Raw genomic sequence first — 14,863 nt, 5'->3', positions numbered from 1 at the left:
ATGTTTTGGCCTACAACTCCCATGATCCCTAGCTAACAGGACCAGTGGTCAGGGATGATGGGAATTGTAGTCCAAAACATCTGGAGGGCTGAAGTCTGGGGATGCCTGGTCTATGGTCTGATTTGGTATAAAGCATTTTCATGTGTGACTAGCTCGTCCCATGGTTCAGTTTATTTCCATGATTTCTATCAATTTCGCATGCTAAATTCATGTCAATTTCTGATGTGTTTATTATTCATTTCCCTTTTCTAAAGTACAGTGGAACCTCGGTTTACGACTACCTCCCTTTACGAAAACCTCCGTTTACAAACACCGTGGACCCGGAAGTATTTACATCCGGGTTCCGCGGCGTTGGATGCGCAGACGCGATCTGTGCAGTTCGCGCACGCGCAGAAGCGCTCTATCGGCGCTTTGCGCATGCGCAAAAGCGTGCCTTCGGCGAGCGAATACTTCGGCGAGTAAACGTCTCCGCAGAACGGATTGCGTTTGCAAACCGAGGTACCACTGTAATCTGCTAATTTTTGTTTAAGTGGCCCAAGGTTTTTTTTTTATTAATAGCAACATACAATCTATTATATTATAGAGAGCCGGTGCAATGTAGTGGTTACTGTGTTGGACAAGGACCTGGGATCCCCACTTGGTGTGTCTCAGTCCAACCTACTTCACAGGGTTGTTGTGGGGAGGTCACGGATGTCAATAGGATGCAAAATAGCTGCCACATTGTTAAGCTACTGTAGCAGCAGCAGCAGCTTGTGACATTTTTGTTATTTGCTTTTTCTTTTTCTTTTGGCATTTCAGTCAGGCCACACAGCCCCCAAAGGATCCCTCGGCTTACAATATATGATCCAAACATACACAAACACAACAATAAACCTGCAGTAACAACAAGACCTCGTAAAACCAAAGTACTAAAAATTCCTATAATGGCATAAAAGCCAACAGAGTTTGACCTTTGTTATGCAAGGGTTGCACAGAAGCCCTGCCAGCTGTAGATGACTTGAGCAAAGGGCCCACAAAACCCTTGAGATGGTTGGCACCCAGCAATGGCCCCATCTTTCCAGATCCCTTCGCTCAGCATTCTAGGATAGAACCGCCCATTAACCTGGCCTCCTCCTTTTTCAAGCGGAGAGATTGACAAGGCTTAAACCCTTTAAAAACCTTGACCTAAAACCTTGCAGTTCAAGGCAGTAGCTTTCTGCCTCATAAAGTTCATGTTTTTCTGGAGTTTTGAGAAGTCAGGCCACTGCGTTTCCTGTGAGTTAAGGGCTGCAGGTCTTGTCGCACTCTAATAAATTACATATACCTCTTCGATGCTCAACACCATCCCACCACACAAAGCTCTAAAGCATGTGTTTTGAAAAACAACAACTTTGCTTCCATGGAACAAAAGGTTAGACCTTAAGCTCCATCTCCCGTCATGGATGAGCAGGTGCGGTTAACCATTAGCTCAGCCCCTCTGTCCCGGTTTGATTTACAGGTCAGTCTCTTTGCTGGAAATGCCCCTGTGTTTAGAAAACCCCTTTGAGCTCCATAGTATGTCCCAAACACCATTTTGACGGCCGCTCCCCACATTTGAGGGTCACTGGTTCAGAATAAACCATGGCTTACTACAGTAAGAAACGTCACAAGGCCAATGGTTGATTTATGTAGCCGTCTTCAAACTGGTACCCTCCAGATTTTTGAACTACAACTCCCATCAGCCTCAGCCTTCATCTTTTTTAAAAACCAATGCACAAGGGGCTTTGAGAGTGGCTCGTTCGGCTTATAAGGAATCCAAGGGAAGGGGAACCAAAGGGGTAAAAAAGGAATCAAAGGGCAAAACCAACTTTATCTCTTTCTGTGGCTTTGTTCCAGTGCCGGCCACGCCATCTCTCTTCATCAAAGTCCTCAACAGCACCACCATCCAGGCCACGTGGGAACCCTCCATCAAACTGGGCCAGCACGAAGGGTTCAAGCTCTACTACCGCAAAGTCCACCTTCCCCACTTTACCGGGCCCATGTTTTTGGCCAGCAACATCACATCCTGCAACATTAGTCAGCTTGGTGAGCGTCATTTCCATTATTACAATTATTCGTTAAATTTATGTACTGCCCTTTGTCAAAAGGCTACAAGGTGGTTTGCGACATAGAACGAATGCGTCAATGCGTAGCATAATAGCTGTGCAAAGCAAGCGTCAAAACAGTTAGATAAATATGTAATCAAGAATGCGTAACAGAATACGGATTCTCATAAAATACAAAGAGAGTGTGATAACATAAAAGACACAAGGGGTCAAACAACTAGTCCCTAGTGCATAGCTGTCAAGTACCCCGTTTTCCCCGGGAAACCCCTGTATTTTCTTACCATTTCCCGCAGGTGTCCCGAATGGCAAAATACCCCGTATTCCCCCAGATTACGTAGCTACTGCCGGCGGCCATGTTCTTCTGATGCCGCGCTGGCACCGGAAGTCGCTTCTACGCACTTCCGGACATGCGTAGAAGCGACTTCCGATGCCGCTGTGCCCATTTACAAAATGCGTAGAAGCGACTTCTGGTGCTGCGGACATTTTGGAAATGGGCACAGCGGCATCGGAAATTGCTTCTACGCCTGTCCGGAAGTGCGTAGAAGTGACTTCCGGTGCTGCGGCGCTGCTGATCCCGGATTTTTCAGTCCAGAACTTGGCACCTATTCCCTAGTGCTGCTGAGAAAATGTTAGAACCCTGCGCCTCAGGGTTCCTTGGGGAAGGAGGGAAGTATAGAATATACGTTTAATTAATAGATTAAACGAAGGCCCACTGGACTTGCCAAACCCACCTCTTCCTTCTCCACTCCTGTCAGTATCGCATTCCCCAGTTCCCTGTTCCTCACCACCAATCAGGGCTGCCAACATCTGACTTGCCTTCCTTAGTGAGGACCCTTTCTTTTTGCACCGTCAGTAATAAAATTTGATGAAGACTTTTCATAATACAATAAAAAAGCTAACCTAAACAAAACATAATAAACCAAAGAAGGAAAGAAAGAGAAGGGAAAGGATAAAAGAATGTGAAGTCCTGTCTCACAGGTGTATCTTAAGTTTTGTCCCATATGGAAAAGGTTGTACCCTCCCAGCTCTCACCTGGGAGCATCTTAGATGCTCCCAGGTGGCCCTCCCAGCCTCTCTATCTAGCCTTTGGGACCACATCCCTCTCCCCATTCTGCACCAGCCCTGCTTCATATCCTCCTTGAGCATTTTTGAGCTCCTGATTCACTGGATGGAAGCTTACAAGCGTTTGTAGAAACTAGCCTCCTGTACTAAAGGTAACATTTACATCTGGTACCCGGTCCACCTTTGCCTCTGGACCAGCCTCTTGCTGGCATGTGGCCCTTGGAATGCTGCCCGAGTGGGAAGGTGGCCCTCTGGCTGTAAAAAGGCTCCCCCAACCTGCCTTAAATGCAAGCGAGCACAGCAGGTCTAGCCACATTTAGTCACAGGTCGACATCTCTTCTTTCCTTTTTCTTCCAGACCCATCAGTAGTCTACGAAGTAAAGCTCCTCGCCTACAACCAGCATGGTGATGGGAATGCCACTGTTCGCTTTGTGTCCCTTCGAGAGACTGTCGAAAGGACAGGTGAGTGGGCAAGCGGCCCTGAGCAGCCTTGAGGGAGATGGTCTTTGAAGACAGTTGGGGAGGCTTTGGCTGAGGGGGTTTGATGAGAAAAGAAAGCTGTTTTACAGAGAGACACACAGAGAGGGAGATCGGCATGTTGAAAGTTTCTCCACATTGCTGCTGTGATGCAAGTTTGCAAGCCACTTTGAGTTACTTTTTTGGGGGGTGGGATGCTAATAGGTTTAATTATTATTAATAAAATAAATAAAAAATAGATGTTTAGATGTTTTACCCAAGCATACATACCTGTGTGACTCTCTTCAATCGCTGCTTTTGTTTTGGGACACATCTTCTAAAAGTGGTTTATGTTTGAGAACCATCTTACTCATCCTCCTTGTGATCAGGTTCCTATTTGCTGTTTCTTTTTTTTCTTTTTCACAGTAACTGTTAATCTCAACTGAAAATTGCAACGGATCCCTGACAAAACTTTCTTTCTTTCTTTCTTTCTTTCTTTCTTTCTTTCTTTCTTTCTTTCTTTCTTTCTTTCTTTCTTTCTTTCGGTCTGGAATTGGTTTAGCGACACCATTAGTCATGCCATTACAACGAAGTGGGAGGGGGACATTGCTGGAGTTGAAAGTGAGAGCCGCTTTCCCTTTCATCTATACCTTACTGACAGCGGCAGGAAAAAAAATGTGGAGCTTGCAAATCACTAGGTGGAGCAGAAGGCTCTATAACAGCAGGCTATCCTTCCTTCCTCCTCTCTCCTGCCCCATGGAGTGATACCTTTTTATCAGAGTGCTGCAGCTATTGCCAACCTGGTGCCCTCCAGATGTTGTGGACTACAGCTCCCATCAGCTGACCCATTGGTTGCCAGGGAGCTTGGCTGGAGCGTTCTCCATTGAGCCACTTTCCGTTGTGAAAAAACAAAGGGCCCAAATGGCTGGGCCCTAGCCCTTTGCTGTGCTTCACCTCCTACCCACTGATAGGAGCCTGACTTTTCCTGGCCATGTTTAAACTACTCCTCCCTACTCACCAGTTTTGCTCCTCTCTGTGTCCCTGACTGTTCCCTTCCCACACCTTCCATTTGCCAAGCCTGCTACGGTACTTGCGCTTCTCTCTCTCTCTCTCTCTCTCTCTCTCTCTCAACTGCCTCAACTCATTTCTCCATTCTATGTTTTTGTCCTCCTTCTGGGTCCAAAGCCTTTGCAAGAGGCCCAATCCACCGGAGTTCCAGATCCCCCCCCCCTCTGGCTCAGAGGCCCTCACTCTGCAGGGTGGCTGTTGCAAAAGATGGGGTCCAGCATTTGGCAGCTTGCATAGAATGAAGGGGGCCATTGCTCACTGGTAGAGCACCTGCATTGCATGCAGAAGGTCCCTGGTTCCATCCCCAAGGTAGGGCTGGGAAAGACTCCAGCCTGAATCTCTGGAGAGCCCTTGCTGGTCAATGTGGTCACTACTGATCTTGATGGATCTTTGGTTGGACTCAGTATAATGCAGCTTCCTATTTAATTCAGGGGTTTTTTTTATAGAACTGTAAGGACTAGCATCTTAATTATTTTTAGGGGGAGAGCTTTAACTGACTGATAGAGCATCTCCTTTGTGTGCAGAAGGTCCCTGGTTCAATCTCCAATGGCTGGGAGAGATTCTCTCTCTCTCTCTCTCTCTCTCTCTAACGCAGAGGGCTAACACCAGCCACCCTAGACAGTCCAGTACTGACAACTTCCCATGCCTAATGGAGCCCTGCCTTCCATTTACACCTTTCCTTTTCATCCCAGGGCTGAACCCACCGTGCAACTGCATGAAGGACGGGCAAACCAATAAGACGTCGGCCACTGGGATAATCATTGGAATCCACATTGGAGTCACCTGCATCATCTTCTGTGTCCTCTTCCTCATGTTTGGGTACCGAGGAAGGTATGGCTCTCTCCACTGGCTGCGTTTGGAGTGGGTGGGCTGCTTTCATGTTCCAGAGCAGCAGGACAAGCATTCTTTCTAAGGCCAACCTCCCCCAGTCCGGTGCCCTCTAGATATTGTTGGACTACAACTCCCATCAGCCCTAGTCGGCGTGTCTGGTGGTCAGGGATGATGGGAGTTGTGGTCCAAGACATCTGCAGGCACTTGATGGGAGATGCCTTAGGCATAGAATTTACTGCCTTGGGAGTCTCACATTATGAAATTCCCAGGTCCCCACACATTATAAATCACCTGGGGAGGTTTGCATGTTTGGGTTGCCCCACTAAGCTTTGCAGTGAGGGAGTTTGGAAGGAGAACTCGGAACCTGGGGTTGGGGTGGAGGCAGAGAGATAAAACATAGTTCTGCAACACCCATCATCGCTTTTTTGTTATTATTAGTATTTTATTAAAATAATATAGAAAGTAAAGAAAAAAAGAGGGAGAAGAGAAGTGCAAAAAATACAGTAAGAAAGATAAAATATGATACAGTAACTACAAACAGTTACTTTTCTATACATTATTATATAGATTTATGAGTAATGTTATTGTCCTAATACATAAATGGTTATTAATAACCTCCTATATTCTGTATGGACACCTTCCGAATGTCAATATATTTATCCAAACAAAGTCTACATCTATAAGCATCCCATTCATATGATGTCCTTAGCACTCTGCTAGAACCATGTTGTGTGTAGGGAGAGGACGAAACTCAGTTTTGGAAGGTCTGTAGCTCAGGGCTAGAGGGCACCTCTTACAAGGTCTCAGGCTCACTCCCTGGGCTTTCCAGGCAGGACTGGGGAATTATTTTGCCTGAAACCCCGAAGACTACCTGGAGGCAACCATGAATTGATCCTGGGAGTTGTTACGTGCGAAACAGACACTTTACCCAGTGCCTCTGCCCTTCTCATGGACTTCCAGTGTGGCGACTTCCTGTTTATATGATGGTACATTGCTAGAGGTGGCGCTGTGGTTAAACCACTGAGCCTAGGGCTGGCTGATCAGAAGGTCGGCGGTTCGAATCCCTGTGACGGGGTGAGCTCCCGTTGCTTGGTCCCAGCTCCTGCCAACCTAGCAGTTCGAAAGCACGTCAAAATGCAAGTAGATAAATAGGAACCGCTACAGCGGGAAGGTAAACGGCGTTTCCGTGCACTGCTCTGGTTCGCCAGAAGCGGCTTTGTCATGCTGGCCACATGACCTGGAAGCTGTACGCCGGCTCCCTCGGCCAATAATGCGAGATGAGCGCGCAACCCCAGAGTCGGTCACGACTGGACCTAATGGTCAGGGATCCCTTTACCTTTACCTTACATTGCTAGAGAGGGTTTTTATTGTTCTTCTTCTTCTTTCACTCATCTCCACAGGCTGCTGGTGTGCAAAGATGTCCAGGAGCAGCTGTCAACCCCACAGGTCCCAAGAAGCCAGAGGAATGCTGCAGGCCTTACCTCAAACGGATCTGCTCAGAGGGACAGGGACAACCCAGATGCGAACGGGAAGCAGCTGGATATGAATGAACTGGAAAGACTCTTCCCAGCTTCGCCTCCCCCGCCTGATCAACACAACAAGGAGATTGTGGTAAGGAAGGGACACGGGGGGGGGGGGCGGCTTCTGTTTGTTTGCCACACCTTCAAACAGCAGCGGTAAACTTCTGGGCTAGGGAGCAAATGCGGCCCTCCACACCTTTTAGCCTGGCCCTTGGAACCCTCTCCAGGCTCGAGCGAGGCGTGTGAGCATGTATAGAAAAGCTAGGCTGCTGTACCAAAGTAAAATTGGCACTCTGGGCTCCGCCCACTTTTGCCTCTAGCTCCGCCCATCATTTGACTTCTCTGGGATTTCAGTCAGGGGCACTTCCTGTAGAGGCCAGGGATGGAATGTGGGGCCTTCTGCATGCAGAACAGGTGCCCTACCACTGAGCCACGGCCTTTGATAGTGTCCATTAGTTTCATAGGAAGCTACAGTCTAGCTCAGTATTGCCTACACTGATCTTCTCCTTGGGCATTCAAATAGCCATTTTTTCACTCCCTTTTCCCAGCTGGACCATATTCCTCCTACCTCACATGACGAAACCCAGACGTCCATGCTTCCACCGGATGACTTCAGCATCATCGAAGAGGAGAGCGACACCCTCTTCCAGCCCCCACACTTGGGGGCCCCCAGCAGGCCCCTCCTCAATGCCAGCCAAGATGAGCCAGCTTTGAACCAAGCTCCAACCAATGAAGGATAATTGCCAAGACTTTGAAGACTCTTAACGGGACCTCGCCAGCCACCAACTCCCTACCCCCCACCCCACCCCTGGCGATGTCCTTAAACCGACTCATCAATCTCAGGTCAATTTTAAGATTTCTGCGATATGTTTCTTAATTTTTTTATTACATATATATATATAAATATATATATATCTATATCGGTAGGCAGCCTTGCGGAAGCTCCATGAAGTTTTTTCTTCCTGACTTGTCTCAGGCCTCCTAGTACATTCCTTCCCACGTGGATCCCAGCTGTTCGCTCTACAGCTACTGTGGCTTCTCAAGGCGCCTTCCTTGGTCAACTCCATAAGACACCGAGATGGGAACCTCTTGTCGTCTTGGTTCACCAACGTTCAGTTGGCAGCTTTAGGATGACTCTCCTCCCACAGATCTGCCATTGTTAAATGTGTCGAGATAACATACCGTGTTTCTCATATTATAAGACATGGCTTATATTTATTTTTTCCTCAAAAAAACACACTATGGCTTATTTTCAAGGGATGTCTTATTTTTTTCCTCCTCCTCCTGCCGCGGCCGGCATTGCTGCTGCGCCTATCACTATGTCTTATTTTCGGGGTATGGCTTATATTCCTTGAATGGTTAAAAATCCTGCTATGGCTTATTTTATGGGTATGTCTTAAAATATGAGAAACAGGGTATTGGAACGGGGCCCTCCCCTCTAAACCCGGGAGGAAAAAAAACCGTTCAGGTGCTCGGTTGGTTGGCCAAACTTCTCGGTGCATTTGACGACATTTTTGTCGGACGTGTTTCAAGTCTCTCTGTCTCTAATTCTCAGGATGTTTTGTTGCCGACGAACTATTTTAAAGGCAAAGCGAGTGTGTCAAAAAAAAAAAGAAAAAGGAGAAAATAAAAAAAACCCAGGCCTACAAGAAGGTCTGCTGAAAAAAAGAAAGAAAAAGAAAATACTTGGACTAACATCTCGAGTAAATTCAGAACCTACCTCAACCGGAATTGAATGTCTTTTGGGAAGAAGCAAAGTATCTTGTGTCTTCCTTTTGTTTTCAAAGCAAAGTAGAGTAGCACTTGGTCAGTACAAGCTGTGGTACTACCTCAGAAGTTCATACTCCATGTCTATCATGTTGGTTGTTGGTTACCTTTTTATTATTTTTTTATTTTAAAGTATTCCTTTATTGTCACCATCGTTCCAATGTAAAGCACTTCCAAAACCTTGAAAGCAATGTTCTACCTCAAGAAGCTTTTTTGTAGAAGAACCATGTTGTTGTGTCGTCAGACCACCTCGCCCTCCTTCGCCTCTCTTCCTTCGCTCAGCCCCGAGACTCCAAAAGAGGAATGACGATGAGCAGGCATGGATTCGTCCCCAGTAGTGGTTGTCGATGACATCTCCCCCCCCCCCCTTAGTGTTATAAACTTGACTTTTAGGCAAGTTGCTAGTTAACTTGTGTAGAGGTTTACTGTGTCAAGAGTTGTTTTTATATCATGTTTGTTTGGTTGTTGTTTTTTTAAAAGGAACTTTAAAGATTGTTAGGGTTGTAGCAAAAAAAAAAAAGGCAGGGCCACCGGTCACCTAAAGATGAAACTTTTGCCCGTAAGCGACTACTTACTACTTACTGGTCACGGGTTACTACTGAAGAGCTGCTCCCTTTCCAGTTTTATCACTCAGAGCTGGTTCACTACATCTGTGCATACTTGACGACTGGAATATCAAGTGAGGATTGAAAACATCACGTGATGATTGCATGTGCAAATGATTTCATCACAGAGAGGACAGTCCTATCACTTTGTGCATAAGGCTGTTCAGTGGAATCCACACTCCCAGCGTCCAGTTCTTCACATGCCTTATGCCGAGTATGACCAGTGATCCATCTATCCCAGTATTTCTCAACTGACTGGCATTGGCTCTCCAGTTTCTCAGACAGAGGTCACTCCCAGACCTACCTGGGGGTGCTAGGGATTAAACCTGGAACCTTCTGCATGCAAAGGAGATGCTCCACCTCTGAGCCATGACCCTTTTCCTTTGCCTTGGAGCAACTCCTCAGGGTCTCAGGTGAAGAGGAGTCTTTCTCCTGGTACCAGAGATCCTTCATGGTGTTGAGATGCTCCAAGGTTGAAAGTGGGGCTTCTTGCCTGTGTAACAAGGGCTCTGAAACTGAACGAAGGGCCTGTAAAACATAGAAATAGAAAGAGCTACCGTATACCAAGTCAGGTCATTGATCCGTCTTGCTCAGCTTTGTCAACACTGACTGGCAGCAGTTTTCTGGGGTTTGACACAGGTGCCTTCCAACCCTACCTGGGAAAGGCCTGGGATTGAACCTGGGACCTTCTGCACGCAAATTAGATGCCCTTCCACTAAACTACTGCCCTTAAATATTGTTTCAGTGGAATCTGCTTCCAGGTAACATAGGGACATGCCTCATACCAAGCCAGACCCATTGGCTCATCCAGCCCAGCATTGTCCACAATGACAGGCAGGGACTCTCCAGGGTTTCAGACAGGGAGTCTCTCCCAAGTGAAACTGGAGATGCTGGGGATTGAACCAGGGACCTTCTGCATGCAAGGCAAGGGCTCTGCCATTGAGCTATGGTCCTCCCCATACATGCTTGGGATGAGCTGTAGTTTCTCCCTTCAAGCCCATCAAGCCAAGCCCGCTCTGCCCTGTCTGGCAGCAACTCCTGGAGATTGCAGGCAGAGAGGAGCCCTCTGGTTTGAGATACTTTTAAATGCAGGTGCTAGAATTTGAGCAGGAGACTATATACATGCAAAGGTTTAGCGCTCACCATTTCTCACCTGAAATGTGGAACACTGCACAGGTGTGTGTGTGTCGTTTTGGGGGGGTTGGTGGGGACAGAATTGGGGTGTTGCCAATCTGGTTGGCCACTGTGAGAACAGGATGCTGGACTAGATGGGTCTTTGGCATGATGCAGCAGGCTTGTTCCTACATCCTGTACCGTTCCAGTTTTAGCACACATGCTATCAAAAGTGTCCATGTGAACCAGACCTGTTTGCTAAAAGGTGGACATCTCCTGCCAAGCCTCAAAGCACTTGATGCTGCGGGCTGAGCTTCTCGGGTTGTCAGCTTCTCTCCTTGTGGAGATGTCTTATCTGAATCTGACAGTTGCTCTTTAGGTCACCGGTGGCGGCACGGCTGGTTATAGACCTCATATCTGAAGCCTTAGAATGTAGCGTGTTTTCTCTCTAGGCTGGTGACCTACCTCAGTACAAGTAGTCGAAGGTTATGGAAGAAAGGATGAGGAGCCCCTCTGATGTGACCGTTGTCAGGAGGTGAGAGGAAGGGGAAAGATCTCCCCCTCCCCAAAGTCCATTGAGAATTGAGATGGGCGGAAAGACTCTGTGAAATGCCTATGGGACTCCTTTGGGCTGCGGAAGCTCCCTGCATCTCTCTTCCATGGAAGGAGCAAACGATGTGTGCAGGAACCCTGTGGACTGCCTCCTTATCCTACAGAGAAGCCACTTCCATTTTCATGTTTCCTTTCATTTTTTTAAAAAATAATTCCAATAGCTATTTTTATATATGGTGATGAAAAGAAGAATCGAAAAAAGGTTCTTTTGAAAATAATAATGATTTGTTTGAAAGAGAAGCAGATGAAATCAAAGAGGGCTGTGTGGTGATGAGGGGGGAGGAAACCAGCTAACAGTAACAATGGGCATTTAAGGTCTTTTAAAATAAGTTGATTAAAACAAAAGAAAACCCCCAATTCTCCATTAGGAGTACCAGCACTAGGGGGTCAGCTGGCAGCTCCCTCACTGCCCCCTACTTCCCACCCATCAACTGTTTTGCTCATGTACATTAAACAGTGTAAATATCACCGGACGAGGACAGCAGAAGCGCCAACTGTCTGTGAATAAGTCTGTTGCTTTTGTGAGCAGTTTATTCAGAACTGGGCAACAGGAGAGGAGGGCAAAGCGTTGCAGCAGCGGCAGGGTGCAGTGAGAGAGAGAGAGAGAGAGAGAGAGAGACTAGTGAGTGGGGAAAAGGGTGTCACTCTTCCAAAAACAGGCTGGCCTTTCTAGCCTCAAGCAAGCATTTCACCCTCACAAACAATAGAGAATGGTGGGCGTCATTGTCAGAGAATATCTGGAGGGCACTGTTGTTGGCTATCCCTGATCCACCCAATAAATACATATCTAGCACCAACTGTGGTTCTTTCCCAGGAATCCTAGGATCATAGGAAGCTTCCTTCTCCCAAGTTGGACCCTTGGTCCATCTAGCTCACTATAGTCTACACTGACTGTCAAGCAGCTGTCCAGGCTTTCAGGAAGGCGACATTCCCGGCCTGGAGAGGCCACTGGAGACTGAACCTGGGGCAGATGCTCTCCTGCTGTGCAACAGCCCTTGTCTAAATGAGTCCTGGGACCTCCTCGGAAATCCTCGTTGTAGAAGCCCTGTTCAGGGATTATTCCTGAATAGGGAATGTAAGCACAAGTAGGGGAGATTGGAGGCATGCATGGCAGAACTGCCATCAGCATGCCTGTGTGGAATGACCTCCATGTGCTCCACACCGGCCTCCCCAAATATCCCTTAACTCAAGTTTGCATTCCCTATTATGGCACAGTACCTGCAGTGTGGTACAGCATAGTAACCAGATAGGAAGCCTGTGGCTCTCCGGGCAGTGCAGGACTCCAACTCCCAGGAGTCCCAGCCAGCATAACCAATGGCCAGTGGCAATGGGAGTTCGAGTCCAATAGCATCTGGGGGACAAAGTTGCAGAGAACCAAGTTCAAATATTTCTCCACCTACAAAGCTCACTGTGTGACCCTGGTCCAGCCCAACATCTCTCAGACTAACCTGGCTCTGTGCAAAAATAAAAAAGTGGACTGAACTCCCTGGAGGAAAGTGGGGATATAAGTGTAAAAAAAAAAAGGTAGTCAATATGGTTCCCTCTAGATGATGTAGGACTACATCTCCCATCATCCCTAGCCATTGGCCTCGTTTGTTGGGGCTGATGGGAAATGTAGTCTGACAGCATCTGGAGGGCACCATGTTGGCTACCCATAGTTTAAAATAATTATCCCAGTTTGCAGAAGAGATTCCCTAGGTCAAGAGAACACCCATTGAGCCTGTTTAAGACCATCATACCTATACCCATGCCCCTTTAAAAAACTTTGATCCCCTTCCCAACCCTTCAGAAGCAGTTTCTAGTGTTGCCTCCTTGATGGAAGCAACTGTCATTCAAAATATAAGCTCTCCCCTCTCTTCTCCTGCTCTCTGAACACCCAGCTCCTACAGCCAGAAGAGGGGATAAGTGAATCCAATACATTCTAGACTCAATGCAGCCAGTATTTGGTGTTCCTCCATCTTGTCACCAGCACATTGTCGAGCATGGCTTAGTTCACACTGTATAGCTAAGAAACACAAAGAAAATGAACATTTATTTTGATTGTACATCACTTGATGACATCTATGTCAGGGCGACCTCATCCAATGATTTATTTGGTTTTTTTAACATGATATCTCTCTTCGTAAGCGATGTGAAGTCTCAGATTTAAATAAAGGATCATTGCCAAAGCAAGATACGTACTTTTTTAGACTAGTTTTGGCTCCAAATCCCCAGGGCTGTATGAACCTGCTATTAATTTAATATCATGTTATTGTGATATTGTAAACAAATATTTGTCACTGCTTCCTTTGATTAAAAGGGAAAATGTTGTGCCATTTGATTAGTGCTATTACAGTAGCCTATCAGGTAGAAATTTCTTTCTTTCTTTCTTTCTTTCTTTCTTTCTTTCTTTCTTTCTTTCTTTCTTTCTTTCTTTCTTTCTTTCTTTCTTTCTTAAAAATGTGATGATTTAATCCAATGTGGACTTCCCATTATGAGACAACAGATTCCTCATGGGTGTGAACCCCTAAATAGTTTTAACATTATTATTATTATTATTATTATTATTATTATTATTATTATTATTACACTGTGTTTTGTTTTTAGGTGGTTGGATTTTCCTTTTGTTTTGGGATTTCTTTAAGCATTTGAAAGTTCCATAGCAAAATAGCCAAAGCAATTTATGACAGGCAAAAGAGGGGCTGATTCTGCAAGCAAGGCAGGAAATGGGGGCTTCCTTGTCATTTCAGGGCACCCTTGCCCAACCCGGTACCTTCTGGGTGTTTTGGACTACAACTCCTACCAGCCCCACCCAGAAGGTCTGTGTTGGATGGGACTGGTGGATATTTTAGTCCAAAAACATATTTGGGCAATGGGTTGGGCAAGCCTGTTTAGGAGTATGGTGAATTCTGCTAAAAGGAGTTGTCTTGTCTCGTTATCAACTTCCACTTTCCAATCCGAATAGCCAGCAAATTGGCAACTGCGTTCACCAAACCACTGACAAAGTCCAAAACACCTAATGCAGACGTGATGCTGCATCTTAGAGCATCTTCTGCTTCGGATGTGATACACATGAAACTTTTGCCCATTCAGTAGTGTTCATTGAAGTGAGGGGACATTCCTTTGCAGCTGAAACATTTTCATCTTTAAATTATTATTTGAGGGGGGAGACAGCTATGAAAATTAGGGAATCTTCAAATGACCAGTATTTTTAAAAAGAAAAAGAAAATTGTTTCTGCAAAGCTCCCATTTTATTTGGAAGAAAACACGATGCCAATGTGCAAGTCCAATTTTATGCCCCTGTGGGTCCATTAGTACAAATAGAGCCCTTCTAATATTGGTCTGCCTTCAGATAGGCTCCCCCTCCCCACCTGACTCTTTACTTACAAGTAGTCAGAGGGTGGCTCTGCCTGCTGTTGGGTCTGACTCCCCCTACTGTTGGTCTCCACACCTTTCACCCAATGAGCACCACTGCCCCTGTTCATGCAGAGGTGGGGCCCTGACCTATGGCATGCCTGCTCATTTGGCCATACTTCCCCAGCTGCGGCGAGAGGAAACTGCAGAGAGAAACTCAAGATAGTGTCTCACATGTTCATGCAAAGCCCCCAGTTCAAATAACAATTTGGCCGCACAATTCTACGTAAGGTTACCAGATTTTTTTTTCAAAGAATCCGGGGACACTTTTTTTAAAAAAGAGAGAGAGAAAAGTTACTAAAGTTATTTTTAAAATAATTAAGTAATATCTTCTCTTCTGTGGTCTCCTCTGTCGTGCAGCCTTTTTCTGGGC

General features: G+C 46.3%; 1 protein-coding gene across 1 annotated transcript in view; it reads left to right on the top strand.

The window, feature by feature from the left end:
* IGDCC3 (immunoglobulin superfamily DCC subclass member 3) overlaps positions 1 to 8,173 on the top strand; it is a 108,109-nt gene extending 99,936 nt beyond the window's left edge. The window contains exons 13-17 of the mRNA XM_088657250.1: positions 1,855 to 2,043; positions 3,483 to 3,587; positions 5,342 to 5,480; positions 6,881 to 7,091; positions 7,549 to 8,173. Of these exons, the coding sequence (XP_088513376.1) occupies positions 1,855 to 2,043; positions 3,483 to 3,587; positions 5,342 to 5,480; positions 6,881 to 7,091; positions 7,549 to 7,740 (836 nt within the window). The 3' untranslated portion in view covers positions 7,741 to 8,173. The remainder of the gene's footprint in view (positions 1 to 1,854; positions 2,044 to 3,482; positions 3,588 to 5,341; positions 5,481 to 6,880; positions 7,092 to 7,548) is intronic.
* Positions 8,174 to 14,863: the final 6,690 nt, after the last annotated feature.

This window comes from Zootoca vivipara, chromosome 13 (genome assembly GCF_965207765.1).
Source record: "Zootoca vivipara chromosome 13, rZooViv2.hap1.1, whole genome shotgun sequence".
Classification (NCBI taxonomy): domain Eukaryota; kingdom Metazoa; phylum Chordata; class Lepidosauria; order Squamata; family Lacertidae; genus Zootoca; species Zootoca vivipara.
Note: the sequence above shows the minus strand (reverse complement) of the source record. Positions and strands in the feature narration are given on the sequence as shown.